Here is a 19,763-nt window from a genome sequence, read left to right as displayed (position 1 = left end):
GCGCAGTCACATTTTGTATGCGGCGTCTGCTCACACACTAAGTGACAGCAAGGCATACTTGTTCAACAGCCATACAGATCACACTGACGGTGGCCGTATAAACAACTATAACACTCTTACTAATATGCGCCACACTGTGAACCCACACCAAACAAGAATGACAAACACATTTCGGGAGAACATCCACACCGTAACACAACATAAACACAACAGAACAAATACCCAGAATCCCATGCATTCCTAACTCTTCCGGGCTACATTACACACCCTGCTACCACCAAACCCCGCCCACGTCAATCTATGCACGGGGGTGGGGGGGTGTTGTTGATGTGTGGGGGCGCAGGGTTGGGGTGGCGGGCTTTGGTGGTAGCGGGGGTGTATAAAGTAGCCCGGAAGAGTTAGGGATGCATGGGATTCTGGGTATTTGTTCTGTTGTGTTACGGTGCGGATGTTCTCCCGAAATGTGTTTGTCATTCTTGTTTGGTGTGGGTTCACAGTGTGGTGCATATTAGTAAGAGTGTTAAAGTTGTTTATATCGCCACCCTCAGTGTGATCTGTATGGCTGTTAACCAAGTATGCTTGCATTCACTTATGTGTGTCTGCAGAAGCCTCATATAACATGTAACTGGGCTGGCAAGCTGTTTGTTCAAGCTGTAGAGGGCGCTAAAGGTAGTGACATCACGGCACGCCCTTATTATTGTTGTTTGGGTGAAAATCAGCATACATTCAAGAGAATAGTTTCCCTGAAATTCGGGAGTCTACCGGAAAAATCGGGAGGGTTGGCAAGTGTGACGCTGTCAAGTGCCCTTCATATAAAACTCGCGGGCCGCACTAACATTACATTTCCATATTAAGGTGCGGGCCGCATGTCTGAGACCCCTGGTTTATACATAGCACAAAGCAAAAAAAAACTTTGTATGTAGTCTTATTTCATTTTAAATTTCAAAAGAGTTTTGTGGCTCCCATTGTTTTCTTTAATTTGTGGAAACGGGTCAAAATGGCTCTTTTAGTGGTAAAGGTTGCCGACCCCTGCCCTAGGGTTTGATCGAACCCAGGTTAAGAACTACTGTATTAGGTACTATGAATTTTTTTTCATTTTTAAAAAATGGTCCCCTTGAGGTCAGTTTTCTTGATTTTGTGTGTATGACAAGTGGTCAGACGTAGGTGTGTATTGGTCCCCACGGGGAAATTCCTGACGTGTGTGTGTGTGTGTGTGTGTGTGTGTGTGTGTGTGTGTGTGTGTGTGTGTGTGTATGTGTGTGTGTGTGTGTGTGTGTGTGTGTGTGTGTGTGGCCTCAGGCTCTCCAGGATGTTCGTCTAGGAGTCGAGCAGTGTTTGACACTTGCGCAATAAAAGGCTCGAGTTACGGTCCTGTCAGAAGCGGCGGTCCAGCCAGCCAGCCGGCGAGGCCCGGCCCGGCCCAGACAATAACACCGGTCTCCGTGCACGAGAGCCGGCGGCTTGGCCCCGGCTCAAAACATTCCTCGTTCACGTTTTGGCCGTCGACTGTTTTGTCTGAGGCGAGCACGCAGCGCACGTTTGTAGCCTTAGTGTCGTGTTCGGGGCAGGTGACGTGCACGCGGCAGGTTTGGATTAGCGAGGCCGAACCCCCCTCGGGGGTTCTGGTTCTGTAAAATATTCCAAGCGCTCCGTAAATAAAAATCTTTGACGTTTGACTTGACGAATGACGCGCTGGTACAAAAAAAACAAACATCCTGGCGGTGGAGATCCAGGCAGACGAGTGGGTCGCCCTCCAGAACTCATCAGGCGCTTTCAGTCTGGTGTCTGCAGTCTTGGCAGAGACCGGTTCCTCCCCTCAGGAGGAAGTCCGGAGGTGCGAGCGCCGACAGACAGACGGAGGAACATTTCAGACAATTTATACATTTTGGCGCCCAGCTGTTCCCGGCCGCCATTGACGGGTTCTGCCCGTAGTCTTCTTCACCTGCCGGTCGGGCTGACCTTAAATGTTCTAGCAGCTGAAAAACCAAATGAAGTTAGCAGCCGCTCCCGTGTCACTTCCTGTTCCTGTCACTTCCAGCCGTTCATCTCCTTCAGCTTGCTGATGCTGGTGCCTTTGACGGGTGTGCCGGGCGCGGGGGAGAACAGGGGCAGAACGGGGGAGTCGCGGTCTTTCGCCTTGCCCAGGAAGGAACGTTTCGACTTCTTCGCCGCCTTGTTGGTCTTGTCTTTGGACGAGCCGGGGGACACGCTCTGTTCAGGGGAGGGGAGACACATATACGCACATGAGCTGGCTACCATCGCCACGCCTTGTCGCCCTGGTGCGGCGGAGTCACGTACGCAGCAGCAGAGGGTCCAGCAGCTGAGCTTGGCGGCGTTCTGTCCCGTCCCGGCGTAGCGGTTCTTCTTGGGCAGCAGCAGGACAAACGACACGGCCAGGGACAGGTGGTAGAAGCTGTGCACGTAGGCGTAGTCCCACTCCTGCGTCACAAACACACACACACACACACACACACACACACGTCACGCGTGGGCTTTCAAGATAGCCGCCGGCCCGTCGATTGGTGTCACCTCAAAGTAGAACCGTAGCATGAGGGCCAGGGCGCCGAAACAGCAGCCGGGACCGACCTGCTGCGTGTAGACCCGCTTGTCGGGATAGACCGCCTTCAACTCCTTCATCTTCTGCAGCTGCGCGAGGAAGACGAGCAAATGTCAATCAGGAGCAGGAACAGGAAGTGCAGCCATCTTGTTTTTCGCCGCACACACCCATTTGACGGTTATGATGAAGACGGCAGATCCGATCGGGCCTGAGTAGATCCCGTAGCCCCAACGGTCTTGGTAGATCCTGACGGCGGTGGTGAGAACTCCGAACATGGTCATGGTGGAACGCTGCGGTTCGTCGAAGTCGGCCAGAGCTGCAACACACACGACAGAACCAATGACGAATGATACCATGCTAACGTTAATATGCTATCTTTTTTTAAAGCTAATTTGGTTGGTATACACCTCAAAGTAATATATTTTGGTACTGGACGCGTGTTAGAGTTAACAGTTTAGCATGCTAACATCAGCATGCTAGCTTTTTAGCTAATTGAGAAAGTATACACCTCAGTGTCATATTTTGGTACTTGACACATGTTACAGATAGCATTTTAGCATGCTAGCTTTTTAGCTAATTGAGCAAGTACATACCTCAGTGTCATATATTTTGGTACTTGACACATGTTACAGTTAGCATTTTAGCATGCTAGTTTTTTAGCTAATTGAGCAAGTACATACCTCAGTGTCATACATTTTGGTGCTTGACACATGTTACAGTTAGCATTTTAGCATGCTAATATCAGCATACTAGCTTTTTAGCTAATTGAGAAAGTATACACCTCAGTGTCATATCTTGGTACTTGACATATGTTACAGTTAGCATTTTAGCATGCTAGCTTTTTAGCTAATTCAGCAAGCATACACCTCAGTGTCATTTTTTTGGTATTTCAATAATACTAGCTGTAAACATGCTAACCTTAGCATGCTAGCTTTAGTAACCAATTTAGCAGGTATACACCCCAGTGTCATATTTTGTATTTCATTAAAGCTAGCTGTAAGCATGCTAACATTAGCTTGCTAGCTTCTTTTTTTTCAGCTAATTGAGCAAGTATACACCTCAGTCTCATATATTTTGGTACTTCACACATGTTACAGTTAGCATTTTGGCATGCTAACATCAGCATTCTAGCTTTTTAGCTAATTGAGAGAGTATACACCTCAGTGTCATATATTTTGGTGCTTGACACATGTTACAGTTAGCATTTTAGCATGCTAATATCAGCATACTAGCTTTTTAGCTAATTGAGAAAGTATACACCTCAGTGTCATATATTTTGGTACTTGACACATGTTACATTTAGCATTTTAGCATGCTAGCTTTTTAGCTAATTTAGCAAGCATACACCTCAGTGTCATTTTTTTGGTATTTCAATAATGCTAGCTGTAAACATGCTAACCTTAGCATGCTAGCTTTAGTAACCAATTTAGCAGGTATACACCCCAGTGTCATATTTTGTATTTCATTAAGGCTAGCTGTAAGCATGCTAACATTAGCTTGCTAGCTTTGTTTTCAGCTAATTGAGCAAGTATACACCTCAGTCTCATATATTTTGGTACTTGACACATGTTACAGTTAGCATTTTAGCATGCTAACATCAGCATGCTAGCTTTTTAGCTAATTGAGAAAGTATACATCTCAGTGTCATACATTTTGGTACTTGACACATGTTACAGTTAGCATTTTAGCATGCTAGTTTTTTAGCTAATTGAGCAATTACATACCTCAGTGTCATACATTTTGGTACTTGACACATGTTACAGTTAGCATTTTAGCATGCTAATATCAGCATACTATCTTTTTAGCTAATTGAGCAAGTATACACCTCAGTGTCATATTTCGGTACTTGACACATGTTACAGTTAGCATTTTAGCATGCTAGCTTTTTAGTTAATTTAGCTAGCATACACCTCAGTGTCATTTTTTGGTATTTCAATAATGCTAGCTGTAAACATGCTAACCTTAGCATGCTAGCTTTAGTAACCAATTTAGCAGGTATACACCCCAGTGTCATATTTTGTATTTCATTAAAGCTAGCTGTAAGCATGCTAACATTAGCTTGCTAGCTTTTTTTTTCCACCTAATTGAGCAAGTATACACCTCAGTCTCATATATTTTGGTACTTGACACATGTTACAGTTAGCATTTTAGCATGCTAACATCAGCATGCTAGCTTTTTAGCTAATTGAGAAAGTATACACCTCAGTGTTATATTTTGGTACTTGACACATGTTACAGATAGCATTTTAGCATGCTAGCTTTTTAGCTAATTGAGCAAGTACATACCTCAGTGTCATACATTTTGGTACTTGACACATGTTACAGTTAGCATTTTAGCATGCTAAAATCAGCATACTAGCTTTTTAGCTAATTGAGCAAGTATACGCCTCAGTGTCATATTTTGGTACTTGACACATGTTACAGTTAGCATTTTAGCATGCTAGCTTTTTAGCTAATTTAGCAAGCATACACCTCAGTGTCATTTTTTTGGTATTTCAATAATGCTAGCTGTAAACATGCTAACCTTAGCATGCTAACTTTAGTAACCAATTAAGCAGGTATACACCTCAGTGTCATATTTTGTATTTCATTAAGGCTAGCTGTAAGCATGCTAACATTAGCTTGCTAGCTTTTTTTTCAGCTAATTGAGCAAGTATACACCTCAGTGTCATATATTTTGGTACTTGACACATGTTACAGTTAGCATTTTAGCATGCTAACATCAGCATGCTAGCTTTTTAGCTAATTGAGAAAGTATACATCTCAGTGTCATACATTTTGGTACTTGACACATGTTACAGTTAGCATTTTAGCATGCTAATATCAGCATACTAGCTTTTTAGCTAATTGAGCAAGTATACACCTCAGTGTCCATCCATCCATCCCATCCATTTTCTACCACTTATTCCCTTTGGGGTCGCGGGGGCGCTGGAGCCTATCTCAGCTACAATCGGGCGTAAGGCGGGGTACACCCTGGACAAGTCGCCACCTCATCGCAGGGCCAACACAGATAGACAGACAACATTCACACTCACATCCACACATTAGGGCCAATTTAGTGTTGCCAATCAACTTATCCCCAGGTGCATGTCTTTGGAAGTGGGAGGAAGCCGGAGTACCCGGAGGGAACCCACGCAGTCACGGGGGGAACATGCAAACTCCACACAGAAAGATCCCCAGCCCGGGATTGAACCCAAGACTACTCAGGACCTTCGTATTGTGAGGCAGATGCACTAACCCCTCTGCCACCGTGAAGCCCACACCTCAGTGTCATATTTTGTAAATCATTAAGGCTAGCTGTAAGCATGCTAACATTAGTTTGCTAGCTTTTTTTTCAGCTAATTGAGCAAGTATACACCTCAGTCTCATATATTTTGGTACTTGACACATGTTACAGTTAGCATTTTAGCATGCTAACATCAGCATGCTAGCTTTTTAGCTAATTGAGAAAGTATACATCTCAGTGTCATACATTTTGGTACTTGACACATGTTACAGTTAGCATTTTAGCATGCTAGCTTTTTAGCTAATTGAGCAAGTACATACCTCAGTGTCATATATTTGGTACTTGACACATGTTACAGTTAGCATTTTAGCATGCTAATATCAGCATACTGGCTTTTTAGCTAATTGAGCAAGTATACGCCTCAGTGTCATATTTTGGTACTTGACACATGTTACAGTTAGCATTTTAGCATGCTAGCTTTTTAGCTAATTCAGCAAGCATACACCTCAGTGTCATTTTTTTGGTATTTCAATAATGTTAGCTGTAAACATGCTAACCTTAGCATGCTAGCTTTAGTAACCAATTTAGCAGGTATACACTCCAGTTTCATATTTTGTATTTCATTAAGGCTAGCTGTAAGCCTGCTAACATTAGCTTGCTAGCTTTTTTTTCAGCTAATTGAGCAAGTATACACCTCAGTCTCATATATTTTGGTACTTGACACATGTTACAGTTAGCATTTTAGCATGCTAGCATCAGCATGCTAGCTTTTTAGCTAATTGAGAAAGTATACATCTCAGTGTCATACATTTTGGTACTTGACACATGTTACAGTTAGCATTTTAGCATGCTAGTCTTTTAGCTAATTGAGCAAGTACATGCCTCAGTGTCATACATTTTGGTACTTGACACATGATACAGTTAGCATTTTAGCATGCTGATATCAGCATACTATCTTTTTAGCTTAATGAGCAAGTATACTCCTCAGTGTCATATTTCGGTACTTGACACATGTTACAGTTAGCATTTTAGCATGCTAGCTTTTTAGCTAATTTAGCAAGCATACACCTCAGTGTCATTTTTGTGGTATTTCAATAATGCTAGCTGTAAACATGCTAACCTTAGCATGCTAGCTTTAGTAACCAATTTAGCAGGTATACACCTCAGTGTCATATATTTTGTATTTCATTAAGGCTAGCTGTAAGCATGCTAACATTAGCTTGCTAGCTTTTTTTTCAGCTAATTGAGCAAGTATACACCTCAGTCTCATATATTTTGGTACTTGACACATGTTACAGTTAGCATTTTAGCATGCTAACATCAGCATGATAGCTTTTTAGCTAATTGAGAAAGTATACATCTCAGTGTCATACATTTTGGTACTTGACACATGTTACAGTTAGCATTTTGGCATGCTAACATCAGCATTCTAGCTTTTTAGCTAATTGAGAGAGTATACACCTCAGTGTCATATATTTTGGGGCTTGACACATGTTACAGTTAGCATTTTAGCATGCTAATATCAGCATACTAGCTTTTTAGCTAATTGAGAAAGTATATACCTCAGTGTCATATATTTTGGTACTTGACACATGTTACAGTTAGCATTTTAGCATGCTAGCTTTTTAGCTAGTTTAGCTAGCATACACCTCAGTGTCATTTTTTTGGTATTTCAATAATGCTAGCTGTAAACATGCTAACCTTAGCATGCTAGCTTTAGTAACCAATTTAGCAGGTATAAACCTCAGTGTCATATATTTTGTATTTCACTAAGGATAGCTGTAAGCATGCTAACATTATCTTGCTAACTTTTTTTTCAGCTAATTGAGCAAGTATACACCTCAGTCTCATATATTTTGGTACTTGACACATGTTACAGTTAGCATTTTAGCATGCTAACATCAGCATGCTAGCTTTTTAGCTAATTGAGAAAGTATACATCTCAGTGTCATACATTTTGGTACTTGACACATGTTACAGTTAGCATTTTAGCATGCTAGTTTTTTAGCTAATTGAGCAAGTACATACCTCAGTGTCATACATTTTGGTGATTGACACATGTTACAGTTAGCATTTTAGCATGCTAACATCAGCATTCTAGCTTTTTAGCTAATTGAGAAAGTATACACCTCAGTGTCATATATTTTGGTACTTGACACATGTTACAGTTAGCATTTTAGCATGCTAGCTTTTTAGCTAATTTAGCAAGCATACACCTCAGTGTCATTTTTTGGTATTTCAATAATGCTAGCTGTAAACATGCTAACCTTAGCATGCTAGCTTTAGTAACCAATTTAGCAGGTATACACCCCAGTGTCATATTTTGTATTTCATTAAGGCTAGCTGTAAGCATGCTAACATTAGCTTGCTAGCTTTTTTTTTCAGCCAATTGAGCAAGTATACACGTTAGTGTCATATATTTTGGTACTTGACACATGTTACAGTTAGCATTTTAGCATGCTAATATCAGCATACTACCTTTTTAGCTTATTGAGCAAGTATACACCTCAGTGTCATATTTCGGTACTTGACACATGTTACAGTTAGCATTTTAGCATGCTAGCTTTTTAGCTAATTTAGCAAGCATACACCTCAGTGTCATTTTTTTGGCTTTTCAATAATGCTAGCTGTAAACATGCTAACCTTAGCATGCTAGCTTTAGTAACCAATGCAGCAGGTTTACACCTCAGTGTCATATATTTTGTATTTCATTAAAGCTAGCTGTAAGCATGCTAACATTAGCTTGCTAGCTAATTGAGCAAGTATACAACTCAGTCTCATATATTTTGGTATTTCAATAATGCTAACTGGAAGCATGCTAACATTAGCATGGCAACAATAGTATGCTAGCTTTTTCTAAACTAATTTTGTAGGTATGCACCTCACAGTAATATATTTTGGTACTTGACGCATGTTACAGTTAGCATTTTAGCATGCTAACACTATATGTATCTTTTTAGCTAATTAAGCAAGTATACACCTCAGTGTCATATATTTAGGTATTTCACTGATGCTAGCTGTAACCATTCTAACATTAGCATGCTAGCTTTTTAAACCAATTTAGCAGGTATACACCTCAGCGTCATTGTTATGTATTTCATTAATGCTAGCTGTAAGCATGCTAACATTAGCATGCTAGCCTTTTTAGCTAATTTAGCAGACTTAGACTTAGACAAACTTTAATGATCCACAAGGGAAATTGTTCAAATCTTTTAGATTGTTAGCATTTTAATGTGCGCATGCTAACGTTTTAGGCTAGCTCTGTGGCTAATTTTGTAAAGTTACACCTAAAACTCACAGATTCAGACACTTGGCGCCATCTTAAAAGTACGGCGGCTTCCGGCGACCCCCGCGGGACCAGAGGTCCAGAGCATAGATAGCAGAGTTTTTCAATATTATCATTTATGTATTTAGTTTTTTTCTTTAATTAGACAGCCATACACCTTACAGTCATTTAACTTGGTATGTTACACCTGCTAACTGATAGCATGTAAACGTTGGCTTGCTAGCATGTTAAAACTAGCATGCTAACTTTTTGAGCTAGTTTTGCAAACGTTTACCCCAGAATCACATAACTTGGTATGTGACACTTGTTAACTGTTAGCATGCAAACGATAGCATGTTAGCAAGCTAACTTAAGCATGGTAACTCTTTCATCTCATTTTACACTTTTTTCTCTATTTTCGCAGCCATACACCTTACAGTCGTGTTACTTGAAATGTAAGACATGCTAGCTGTTAGAATGCCATTGTTAGCACACATGCTAAGTGTTAGACTTAGACTTAGACAAACTTTAATTATCATCAAAATTTCCGCGGGAATTTTCTAGTTTTTCAATATTATCATTTATGTATTTAGTTTTTTTCTTTAATTAGACAGCCATACACCTTACAGTCATTTAACTTGGTATGTGACACATGCTAACTGATAGCATGCTAACGTTGGCTTGCTAGCATGTTAAAACTAGCATGCTAACTTTTCGAGCTAGTTTTGCAAACGTTTACCCCAGAGTCATATAACTTGGTACGTGACACTTGCTAACTGTTAGCATGTAAACGATAGCTTGCTAGCGAGCTAGCAAGATAACTTAAACATGCTAACTTTTTCATCTAATTCTACACTGTTTTCTCTATTTCCGCAACCATACACCTTACAGCTGTGTTACTTGAAATGTTAGACATGCTAACTGTGAGAATGCCATTGTTAGCACACATGCTAAGTGTTAGCATTTTAATGTGCACATGCTAATGTTTTAGACTAGCTTTGTGGCTCATTTTGTACATTTACACCTAAATCTCACAGATTCAGACACTCGGCACCATGAAGAATGTTTTAGTATTAATTGTTTTTCTTTTTTTTTGGTACTTTTGTTATTTACAGTAATGCACTGTAAAACAATGGCCGTAGATTTTACAGCTCAGTTGCTAGAATTTTACCGTAAAAATAACAATTTAAAGTAATGCACTGTGAAAACACTTGAATGGAATCATGTGGTGCCCAAAGATTCACAGCCCTATTATTCAGTGCTCATATTTGAGTGGGCCCCGGGCCCCTCCTTAGTAGTGGAAAAGTGGGGGCCCCAAGGTCAAAAAGGTTATGGACCCCTGATCTAAGCGTGTGAAAAACTAACAAGCGTATTTGCGTACATTTTTTGAAAATGTTTCAACATTTGCGCAAAACCAGGAACGTGGACTCACCAATCAGAGTGACCCACATGGAGAGAGCCGTGGCGTAGACACTGAAGTACTCCAAGATGTCGTACTTCATGAAGCACAGGATGGAGAGGCCGGGTCCGTCGCAGGCGTGGTAGATCTGGACACGCACACAATGAACACACTTGGCGGTGGTCTTGAAGACCGGGGGCTACTCACGGCGGTGAAGAACATGGTGAAGAAGTAGACCATGGCCTCCATGTGGAAGCCTCGCTTGGCGGCCACGCTGGCGGCGGGCAGGAAGACCACGCTGCTGACGGTGGGCAGCAGCATCTTGGCGATGAAAGCCCCCATGTTGGCGGCGAGCGGGGTGGGAGAAAACTGAAGCGGCTTCCTCTGGTCCCCGTTTCGTCAGACTCTGGGGAAAGTGAGCTCCGGGCGGACAGCTGCGGACCTTTAAAGTTTAAATGCCCAACCCGAGCGTGCGCATGTGCTGAGTCGCCACAGGACAGCTGTCCATGCCAGAAGACAGCCGGGCAGCCGGACACACCCCCGAGTCCCTGAGTCGGTGCCGGCGGCCCTCCTTCAGGGGGCGCTCAGGAGCGAGCGCGACAGTTCCTGTTCAGGTCCACATATTTCTTCTTCATGAAGACGTCAAACTTAATCATGTGGTAGAATCCGATGTCTGGGTTCCAGGATGTTTGACGGCCTGTACCGGGGCCAAGACGCGTGCCTGGAAAAAGCTTCATGAGCCATTTGTCTGCGCGCGAGCGGACCGACAGCCTGAGCGACGGCGTGTCGTCCTGTCGGCTCGTGGAAGCTTTACGGGAGCCCGGGGAGCGTTCCGTGTCCAGTCCAAGTGTCTCCAGACGGCGTGTTCGCTCTCCACTTGCTACTTTTTATTCGTCACTTCCTGCGCTCGGGCAGATTTATGGCAGACATTTTTTTTTTATTTCCTTCCTCGGAAAAAGTCTCGCTCCATCCAGTCGGAGAATCACGCTCGCTGGACACTTTATTAGGTACACCTTCACGGGCGACTGACGGCTCAAACCTTTACACTTTTTTTCTTGATTTCAAAGTACCTTGCTTTTCATAGGCTTCGATTTCCGTAAAAAATGTTTTACCCCAGCTTTCGTATCTTTTAAATTGTGTGTGCGTGCAATACGGTTGTACAATTTACAGCAGGGGTCTCAAACTCAATTAACCTGGGGCCCAATGGATGCAGAAACACAACATAAACACAACAGGACACATACCCAGAATCCTTTGCAGCCCTAACTCTTCTGGGCTACAATATACAATTAAGGCTACAAGGGATTCTGGGTATTTGTTCTGTTGTGTTTATGTTGTGTTACGGTGCGGATGTTCTCCCGAAATGTGTTTGTCATTCTTGTTTGGTGTGGGTTCACAGTGTGGCGCATATTTGTAACAGTGTTAAAGTTGCTTTTACGGCCACCCTCAGTGTGACCTGTATGGCTGTTGATCAAGTATGTCTTGCAGTCACTTACGTGTGTCTGAAGAAGCCGCACATATTATGTGACTAGGCCGGCATGCTGTTTGTATGGTGAAAAAGCGGACACTAAAGGCAGCGCCATCACGGCACGGCCTTAATAATGTTGTCCAGGTGAAAATCGGGAATTCGGGAGAATGGTTAATCCGGCAGATTTTCGGGAGGGGCACTGAAATTCGGGAGTCTCCCGGGAAAATCGGGAGGGTTGGCAAGTATGATCGCAGGCCGCACTAACATTAAACTTTCATATTAAGGTGGGGGCCGCAAAATAACGTCCCGCGGGCCGCGTGATTGGGACCCCTGATTTACAGTAATGCACTGTAAAAACAATGACCGTACATTTTACGGTAAAAAAGTGGCAGCTCAGTCGGCAGAAATGTCCATAAAAATGACCATTTTACTAATAATGCACTGTAAAAACAACGGTATTTTTATTTTTTTACTTCCTCGGAAAATGTCTCGCTCCATCCAGTCGGAGAATCACGCTCACTGGACACTTTATTAGGTACACCTTCACGGGCGACTGACGGCTCAAACCTTTACACTTTTTTTCTTGATTTCAAAGTACCTCGCTTTTCATAGGCTTCGGTTTCCGTAAAAAATGTTTTATACAGGTTTCGTATCTTTTAAATTGTGTGTGCGTGCAATACGGTTGTACAATTTACAGCAGGGGTCTCAAACTCAATTTACCTGGGGCCCACTGGATGCAGAAACACAACGTAAACACAACAGAACACATACCCAGAATCCTTTGCAGCCCTAACTCTTCCGGGCTACAATATACAATTAGGACTACAAGGGATTCTGGGTATTTGTTCTGTTGTGTTTATGTTGTGTTACGGTGCGGATGTTCTCCCGAAATGTGTTTGTCATTTTTGTTTGGTGTGGGTTCCCAGTGTGGCGCATATTTGTAACAGTGTTAAAGTTGTTTATACGGCCACCCTCAGTGTGACCTGTATGGCTGTTGATCAAGTATGTCTTGCAGTCACTTACGTGTGTCTGAAGAAGCCGCACATATTATGTGACTGGGCCGGCATGCAGTTTGTATGGTGAAAAAGCGGACACTAAAGGCCAGCGCCATTACGGCACGGCCTTAATAATGTTGTCCAGGTGAAAATCGGGAATTCGGGAGAATGGTTACCCCGGCAGATTTTCGGGAGGGGCACTGAAATTCGGGAGTCTCCCGGGAAAATCGGGAGGGTTGGCAAGTATGATCGCGGGCCACACTAACATTAAACTTTCATATTAAGGTGGGGGCCGCAAAATAACGTCTCGCGGGCCGCAATTGGCCCGCGGACCACGTGTCTGGGACCCCTGATTTACAGTAATGCACTGTAAAAACGATGACCGTACATTTTATGGTAAAAAAGTGGCAGCTCAGTCGCCAGAAATTTCCATAAAAATGACCATTTTACTAATAAATAATGCACTGTAAAAACAACGGTATTTTTATTTTTTTACTTCCTCGGAAAAAGTCTCGCTCCATCCAGTCGGAGAATCACGCTCGCTGGACACTTTATTAGGTACACCTTCACCGGCGACTGACGGCTCAAACCTTTACACTTTTTTTCTTGATTTCAAAGTACCTCGCTTTTCATAGGCTTCGATTTCCGTAAAAAATGTTTTACCCCAGGTTTCGTATCTTTTAAATTGTGTGTGCGTGTAATACGGTTGTACAATTTACAGCAGGGTTCTCAAACTCAATTAACCTGGGGCCCAATGGATGCAGAAACACAACATAAACACAACAGCACACATACCCAGAATCCTTTGCAGCCCTAACTCTTCCGGGCTACAATATACAATTAGGGCTACAAGGGATTCTGGGTATTTGTTCTGTTGTGTTTATGTTGTGTTACGGTGCGGATGTTCTCCCGAAATGTGTTTGTCATTCTTGTTTGGTGTGGGTTCACAGTGTGTCGCATATTTGTAACAGTGTTAAAGTTGCTTTTACGGCCACCCTCAGTGTGACCTGTATGGCTGTTGATCAAGTATGTCTTGCAGTCACTTACGTGTGTCTGAAGAAGCCGCACATATTATGTGACTGGGCCGGCATTCTGTTTGTATGGTGAAAAAGCGGACACTAAAGGCAGCGCCATCACGGCACGGCCTTAATAATGTTGTCCAGGTGAAAATCGAGAATTCGGGAGAATGGTTACCCCGGCAGATTTTCGGGAGGGGCACTGACATTTGGGAGTCTCCCGGGAAAATCGGGAGGGTTGCCAAGTATGCTCGCAGGCCGCACTAACATTAAACTTTCATATTAAGGTGGGGGCCGCAAAATAACATCCCGGGGGCCGCGTGTCTGGGACCCCTGATTTACAGTAATGCACTGTAAAAACAATGACCGTACATTTCACGGTAAAAAAAAATGGCAGCTCAGTCGCCAGAAATGTCCATAAAAATTACCATTTTACTAATAATGCACTGTAAAAACAACAGTATTTTTATTTATTTACTTCCTCGGAAAAAGTCTCGCTCCATCAAGTCGAAGAATCACGCTCGCTGGACACTTTATTAGGTACACCTTCACGGGCGACTGACGGCTCAAACCTTTACACTTTTTTTCTTGATTTCAAAGTACCTCTCTTTTCGTAGGATTTCGGTTTCCGCTAAAAAATTTTTACCCCGGGTTTCGTATCTTTTAAATTGTGTGTGCGTGCAATACGGTTGTACAATTTACAGCAGGGGTCTCAAACTCAATTTACCTGGGGCCCAATGGATGCAGAAACACAACATAAACACAACAGAACACATACCCAGAATCCTTTGCAGCCCTAACTCTTCCGGGCTACAATATACAATTAGGGCTACAAGGGATTCTGGGTATTTGTTCTGTTGTGTTTATGTTGTGTTACGGTGCGGTGCGGATGTTCTCCCGAAATGTGTTTGTCATTCTTGTTTGGTGTGGGTTCACAGTGTGGCGCATATTTGTAACAGTGTTAAAGTTGCTTTTACGGCCACCCTCAGTGTGACCTGTATGGCTGTTGATCAAGTATGTCTTGCAGTCACTTACGTGTGTCTGAAGAAGCCGCACATATTATGTGACTGGGCCGGCATTCTGTTTGTATGGTGAAAAAGCGGACTCTAAAGGCAGCGCCATTACGACACGGCCTTAATAATGTTGTCTAGACCAACTGGAAGCATCTTATTGTGAGCATTTTAGCTTTTTAAACTAATGTAGCAAGTATACACCTCAGGGACATATATTTTGGTATTTCAATAATGCTAACTGTAAACATGCTAACATTGGCATGCCAGCTTTTTTACGTAATTTAGCAGGTATACACCTCAGTGTTATTAATTTAGGTATTTCAATAAGACTAACTGGAAGCATGTTATTGTGAGCATTTTAGCTTTTTAAACTAATGTAGCAAGTATACACCTCAGGGACATATATTTTGGTATTTCAATAATGCTAACTGGAAGCATGCTAACATTACCATGCTAACATTAGCATGCTAACATTAACAAGCTAACAATAGTGTGCTAGATTTTTTTAAAGTAATTTTGTAGGTATACCCCTCACAGTAATATATTTTGGTATATTGACGCATGTTACAGTTAGAATTTTAGCATGCTAACACCAGCATGGTCACTTTTTAGCTAATTTAGCAAGTATACAACTCAGTGTCATATATTTTGGTATTTTACTAATGCTAGCTGCAAACATTCTAACATTAGCATGCTAGCTTTTATAACCAATTTAGCAGGTATACACCTCAGTGTTCTACATTTTGTATTTCACTAATGCTAGCTGTAAGCATGCTAACATTAGCATGCTAGCTTTTTTTAAGCTAATTGAGCAAGTACACACCTCAGTTTCATATATGGTGTATTTTGTGAAAAAAAAAGCCCACTTCAAATGTTATGCAAATTTTGTTTACATTTTTGTACTAAAATTCAGTAGATTTTACAGCAAAAAAACAACAAAAACACTGGCAGCTCGATTTGCCAGAATTGTATTGTAAAAATAAAAGTTGTCATTTTTAAATTTACAGTAAATTGGTGTAAAAAAAACGCACACTCTAAGTTAAATTTTCTTTTAATTTCTGTTTTTTTGACTCAATGACAATTCAGTTGATTAAAAACTGGCAGTTCAATTGCCAGAAATTTACGTTAAAATAACGGTGGTACTGTTTCTCAAATGTACAGTAATGCACAGTAAAAACAACTGTATTTTTTACGGTAAGAAACGGACACCTCGGTTGACGGAATTTTACCGTAAAAATAACAAGTGTACTGTTTCTTCATTTGGTGTAAAAAAACACACGGTAAATTTAATTGTAAAAAAATTCAGGTTTTTTGACTCAATGACAAATCAGTTGATTTTGTGATTAAAAACTGGCAGCTCAATTGCCAGAAATTTCTATAAAAATTACCGTTGAGTTGAGTTTGAGTTTATTTTGAACATGCATGCATACAACATGATACATTACAATTTCCATTTTCTCTTTTCAACATGTTCGAAAAGGAGTAGGAAGAAGCAGAGCTTATGTAATCCTACCCCTTTTCTTTTACATAACAGTTGCTAAAACTTTTGTTCACTTCCTGTTCTCAATTTATTCACCGTGGTACTGTTTTTCAAATTTACAGTCATGCACTGTAAAAACTACGGTATTTTTTACGTTCAGAAACGGACACCTCGGTTGACAGAATTTTACCGTAAAAATAATTACGGTACTGTTTTTTTCATTTACAGTAATAATACGATAATGACTGTAGATTTTACGGCAAAAAAGTGACACCTCCGGCGCCAAAATGTTACTTTGAAAATATTTGTGTTACTGTTTTTCAATTTACGTTTTATTGGTGTCAAAAACACTGTAAATGTCACGCTAAAATTAAGGTTTTTTACAACTAAAATTCAGTAGATTTTACAGTATAAAAATGGCAGTTCCAATCGCCAGAATTTTACTGCAAAAATAAAAGTTGTAGTTTTAAATTTACAGTAATTTGGTTTACAAAAAACCCCACTGTTAATTTAGTTCTAAAAAAATTATGTTTTTTTTTAACTCAATCACAATTCAGTAGATTTTACAGTTAAAAACTGGCAGCTCAATTGCCAGAATTTGACTGTAAAACAAAAGTGGTACTTTTTCTAAATTTACAGTAATTTGGTGTAAAAAAACAAAAAACCCCACTGTAAATGTGTGCAAAAATTCATTTTTTTAAAAACTGAAATTCAGTAGATTTCACTGTAAAAACATAACAAAATTGCTCAATTGACAGAATTGAACTGTAAACATAAAAGTTGTCATTTTTTAAATGTACAGAAATCTATCCATCCATCCATCCATCCATCCATCCATCCATCCATCCATCTTCTTCCGCTTATCTGAGGTCGGGTCACGGGGGCAGCAGCCTAAGCAGGGAAGCCCAGACTTTCCTCTCCCCAGCCACTTCGTCCAGCTCTTCCCGGGGGATCCTGAGGCGTTCCCAGGCCAGCCGGGAGACATAGTCTTCCCAACATGTCCAGTGTCTTCCCCGTGCCCTAAACACCTCCCTAAGGAGGCGTTCGGGTGGCATCCTGACCAGATGCCCGAACCACCTCATCTGGCTCCTCTCCATGTGGAGGAGCAGCGGCTTTACTTTGAGCTCCCCCCGGATGGCAGAGCTTCTCACCCTATCTCTAAGGGAGAGCCCCGCCACCCGGCGGAGGAAACTAATTTCGGCCGCTTGTACCCGTGATCTTGTCCTTTCGGTCATAACCCAAAGCTCATGACCATAGGTGAGGATGGGAACGTAGATCGATCGGTAAAGTGAGAGCTTTGCCTTCCGGCTCAGCTCCTTCTTCACCACAACGGATCGATACAGCGTCCGCATTACTGAAGACGGCGGATCTCACGATCCACTCTTCCCTCACTCGTGAACAAGACTCCTAGGAACTTGAACTACTCCACTTGGGACAGGGTCTTCTCCCCAACCTGGAGATGGCACTCCACCCTTTTCTGGGCGAGAACCATGGACTCGGACTTGAAGGTGCTGATTGTCATCCCAACCGCTTCACACTCTGCGAACCGATCCAGTGAGATGGTTCAAAACATATTTTTAACATTAAATTCTACAGATTTTTTAATACAGTCTAGTTGTAGTTTTGATCAGCAAACTTAGGTCGCCATGTAAAATCACTGTTCAGTAGCATGCTTATTGTGACGAGCTGACTGCGTTTGTCATGTAGCCCCTGGATTCAGAGTCAGGATGCAGGTAATATGATCATTTATTTAGCGCAAAGCAAACTGTAGAGCAGCTTGGGAGTGCACAGAAAGCAAATAACAGTTGCAAAACAATGAAGCCCTGTCTAGAGGAACGAGGCTGGCATATAAAGCAACCTGATTGGCAAGCAGGGTGTTTCCTGATTGCCTGTCAGGGAAAGGTATCAATAAATGTAAAGCGTAAAGTAGAGCTACTTTTTACACACCAAATGTTTCATTGTAACGTCCATCTTAGTTGTAGTTTTCGTCACCAAATTTTGAAGTGTTGAAATCGCCATGAAAAATCGCTAATGCTAAGCAGTAGAATGTACATGGCATCGAGCTAGCAAATTTATTTTAATGCATTTATTTTACATTGGAATGTCACATATAAGTTATTTATGTTATGTTTTTTTCTTCGGTTTTTGAACAATTTGTTTTTTCGTCTGACCTGTAACTAACAATAACGTAGAAAAATTACTTTCATTTTTTTACAGTACTGTGCTGCCATTACTGTAAAAATTTATTTTAAAAAGGGCCGTAGATCGGCCGGCAAATCAGTCACGAAAGTTTTATATACCGCTGTTACCGTTTTTTCTTTTACAGTAATGCACAGTAAAAAACAACAACAAATTGGTAGCTCAGTCACCAAAATTTTACTGTAAAAATATTTGTCATTCTCTTGTCAATTTACAGTAATGTGGTGTAAAAAATCACTGTAAATGTTATTCAAAAATTCACCTTTTTTAACTGAAATTCAGTAGATTTACGGTAAAAAACTAGCAACTCGAATCGACACAATTTGACTGTAAAAAAATAAAAGTGGTACCGTTTTTAAATTTACAGCAATTTGGTGTTAAAAAAACACTCTAAATTTAATGAAAAATAAAAAAATTTAACTGAAGAGCAATTCGTTAGATTTTACGGTAAAAAAAACAAAAAAAAACTGGCAGCTCAGTCGCCAGAATTTGCCGTTAAAAACGTGGTACTGTTTCTCAATTTACAGTAAGATTTTACAGTAAATAATTGCCACCTCCGTCGGCAGAATTTTACAGTAAAAACAAAAAAAGTACTGTTTGTTTGTATACAGTAATGCACTAAAAACACAAGGAGTGTAGATTTTACAGTAAAAAATTGGCAGGTAATTTGCCAGAATATTTCAGAAGAATAACCGTGGTACTGTTTCTCAATTTACAGTAATGGACTGTAAAAACAACTGTAGATTTTACGGTAAGAAACGTACACCTCGGTTGGCAGAATTTTACAGTAAAAATTACAAAGGCACTGTTTTTTCGTATACAGTAATGCACTGTAAAAAAACAATGAGTGTAGATTTTACAGTAAAAAAAATTGGCAGGAAATTTGCCCGAATTTTTTACAATAATAGCGGTGGTACTGTTTCTCAATTTACAATAATGCACTGTAAAAAGAAGTGTATTTTTTAACGATAAAATACTGGCAAGTCTGTCACTAAAATTTTACCATAAAAAATACCGGTGTTAGTGTTTTCCCATTTCCAGTAATGCACGGTAAAAACAATGACAGTGGATTTTACGGTAAAAACTGGCAACTCCAAACACAGCAATATTAATGTAAAAATAAAAGGTGGTTCCGTTTTTTATTT

The 19,763-nt window shown here is 41.1% G+C and overlaps 1 protein-coding gene across 1 annotated transcript; it reads right to left on the bottom strand.

The window, feature by feature from the left end:
* Positions 1-1,310: 1,310 nt before the first annotated feature.
* mymk (myomaker, myoblast fusion factor) lies at positions 1,311-10,789 on the bottom strand. The gene is made up of 6 exons (XM_061981145.1): positions 10,655-10,789; positions 10,481-10,595; positions 2,725-2,873; positions 2,530-2,646; positions 2,299-2,439; positions 1,311-2,211 (listed from the first exon to the last, which is right to left on the bottom strand). Exons 1-6 carry the CDS (start codon positions 10,787-10,789, stop codon positions 2,029-2,031), a joined length of 840 nt encoding a protein of 279 aa, XP_061837129.1. The 3' UTR covers positions 1,311-2,028.
* Positions 10,790-19,763: the final 8,974 nt, after the last annotated feature.

The sequence above is a fragment of the Nerophis lumbriciformis genome, linkage group LG20 (genome assembly GCF_033978685.3).
Source record: "Nerophis lumbriciformis linkage group LG20, RoL_Nlum_v2.1, whole genome shotgun sequence".
Lineage (NCBI taxonomy): Eukaryota > Metazoa > Chordata > Actinopteri > Syngnathiformes > Syngnathidae > Nerophis > Nerophis lumbriciformis.
Note: the sequence above shows the minus strand (reverse complement) of the source record. Positions and strands in the feature narration are given on the sequence as shown.

Bases quoted from the DNA above. Each gene is read 5' to 3' on its own strand.
- mymk (XM_061981145.1), bottom strand. From the start codon at position 10,789: ATGGGGGCTTTCATCGCCAAGATGCTGCTGCCCACCGTCAGCAGCGTG. The intron at 2,440-2,529 runs GTGACACCAATC...TTTGTGACGCAG, and splicing joins TGCTACGGTTCTACTTTGAG to GAGTGGGACTACGCCTACGT. The intron at 2,212-2,298 runs GTACGTGACTCC...TCCCCTGAACAG, and splicing joins GCTGGACCCTCTGCTGCTGC to AGCGTGTCCCCCGGCTCGTC.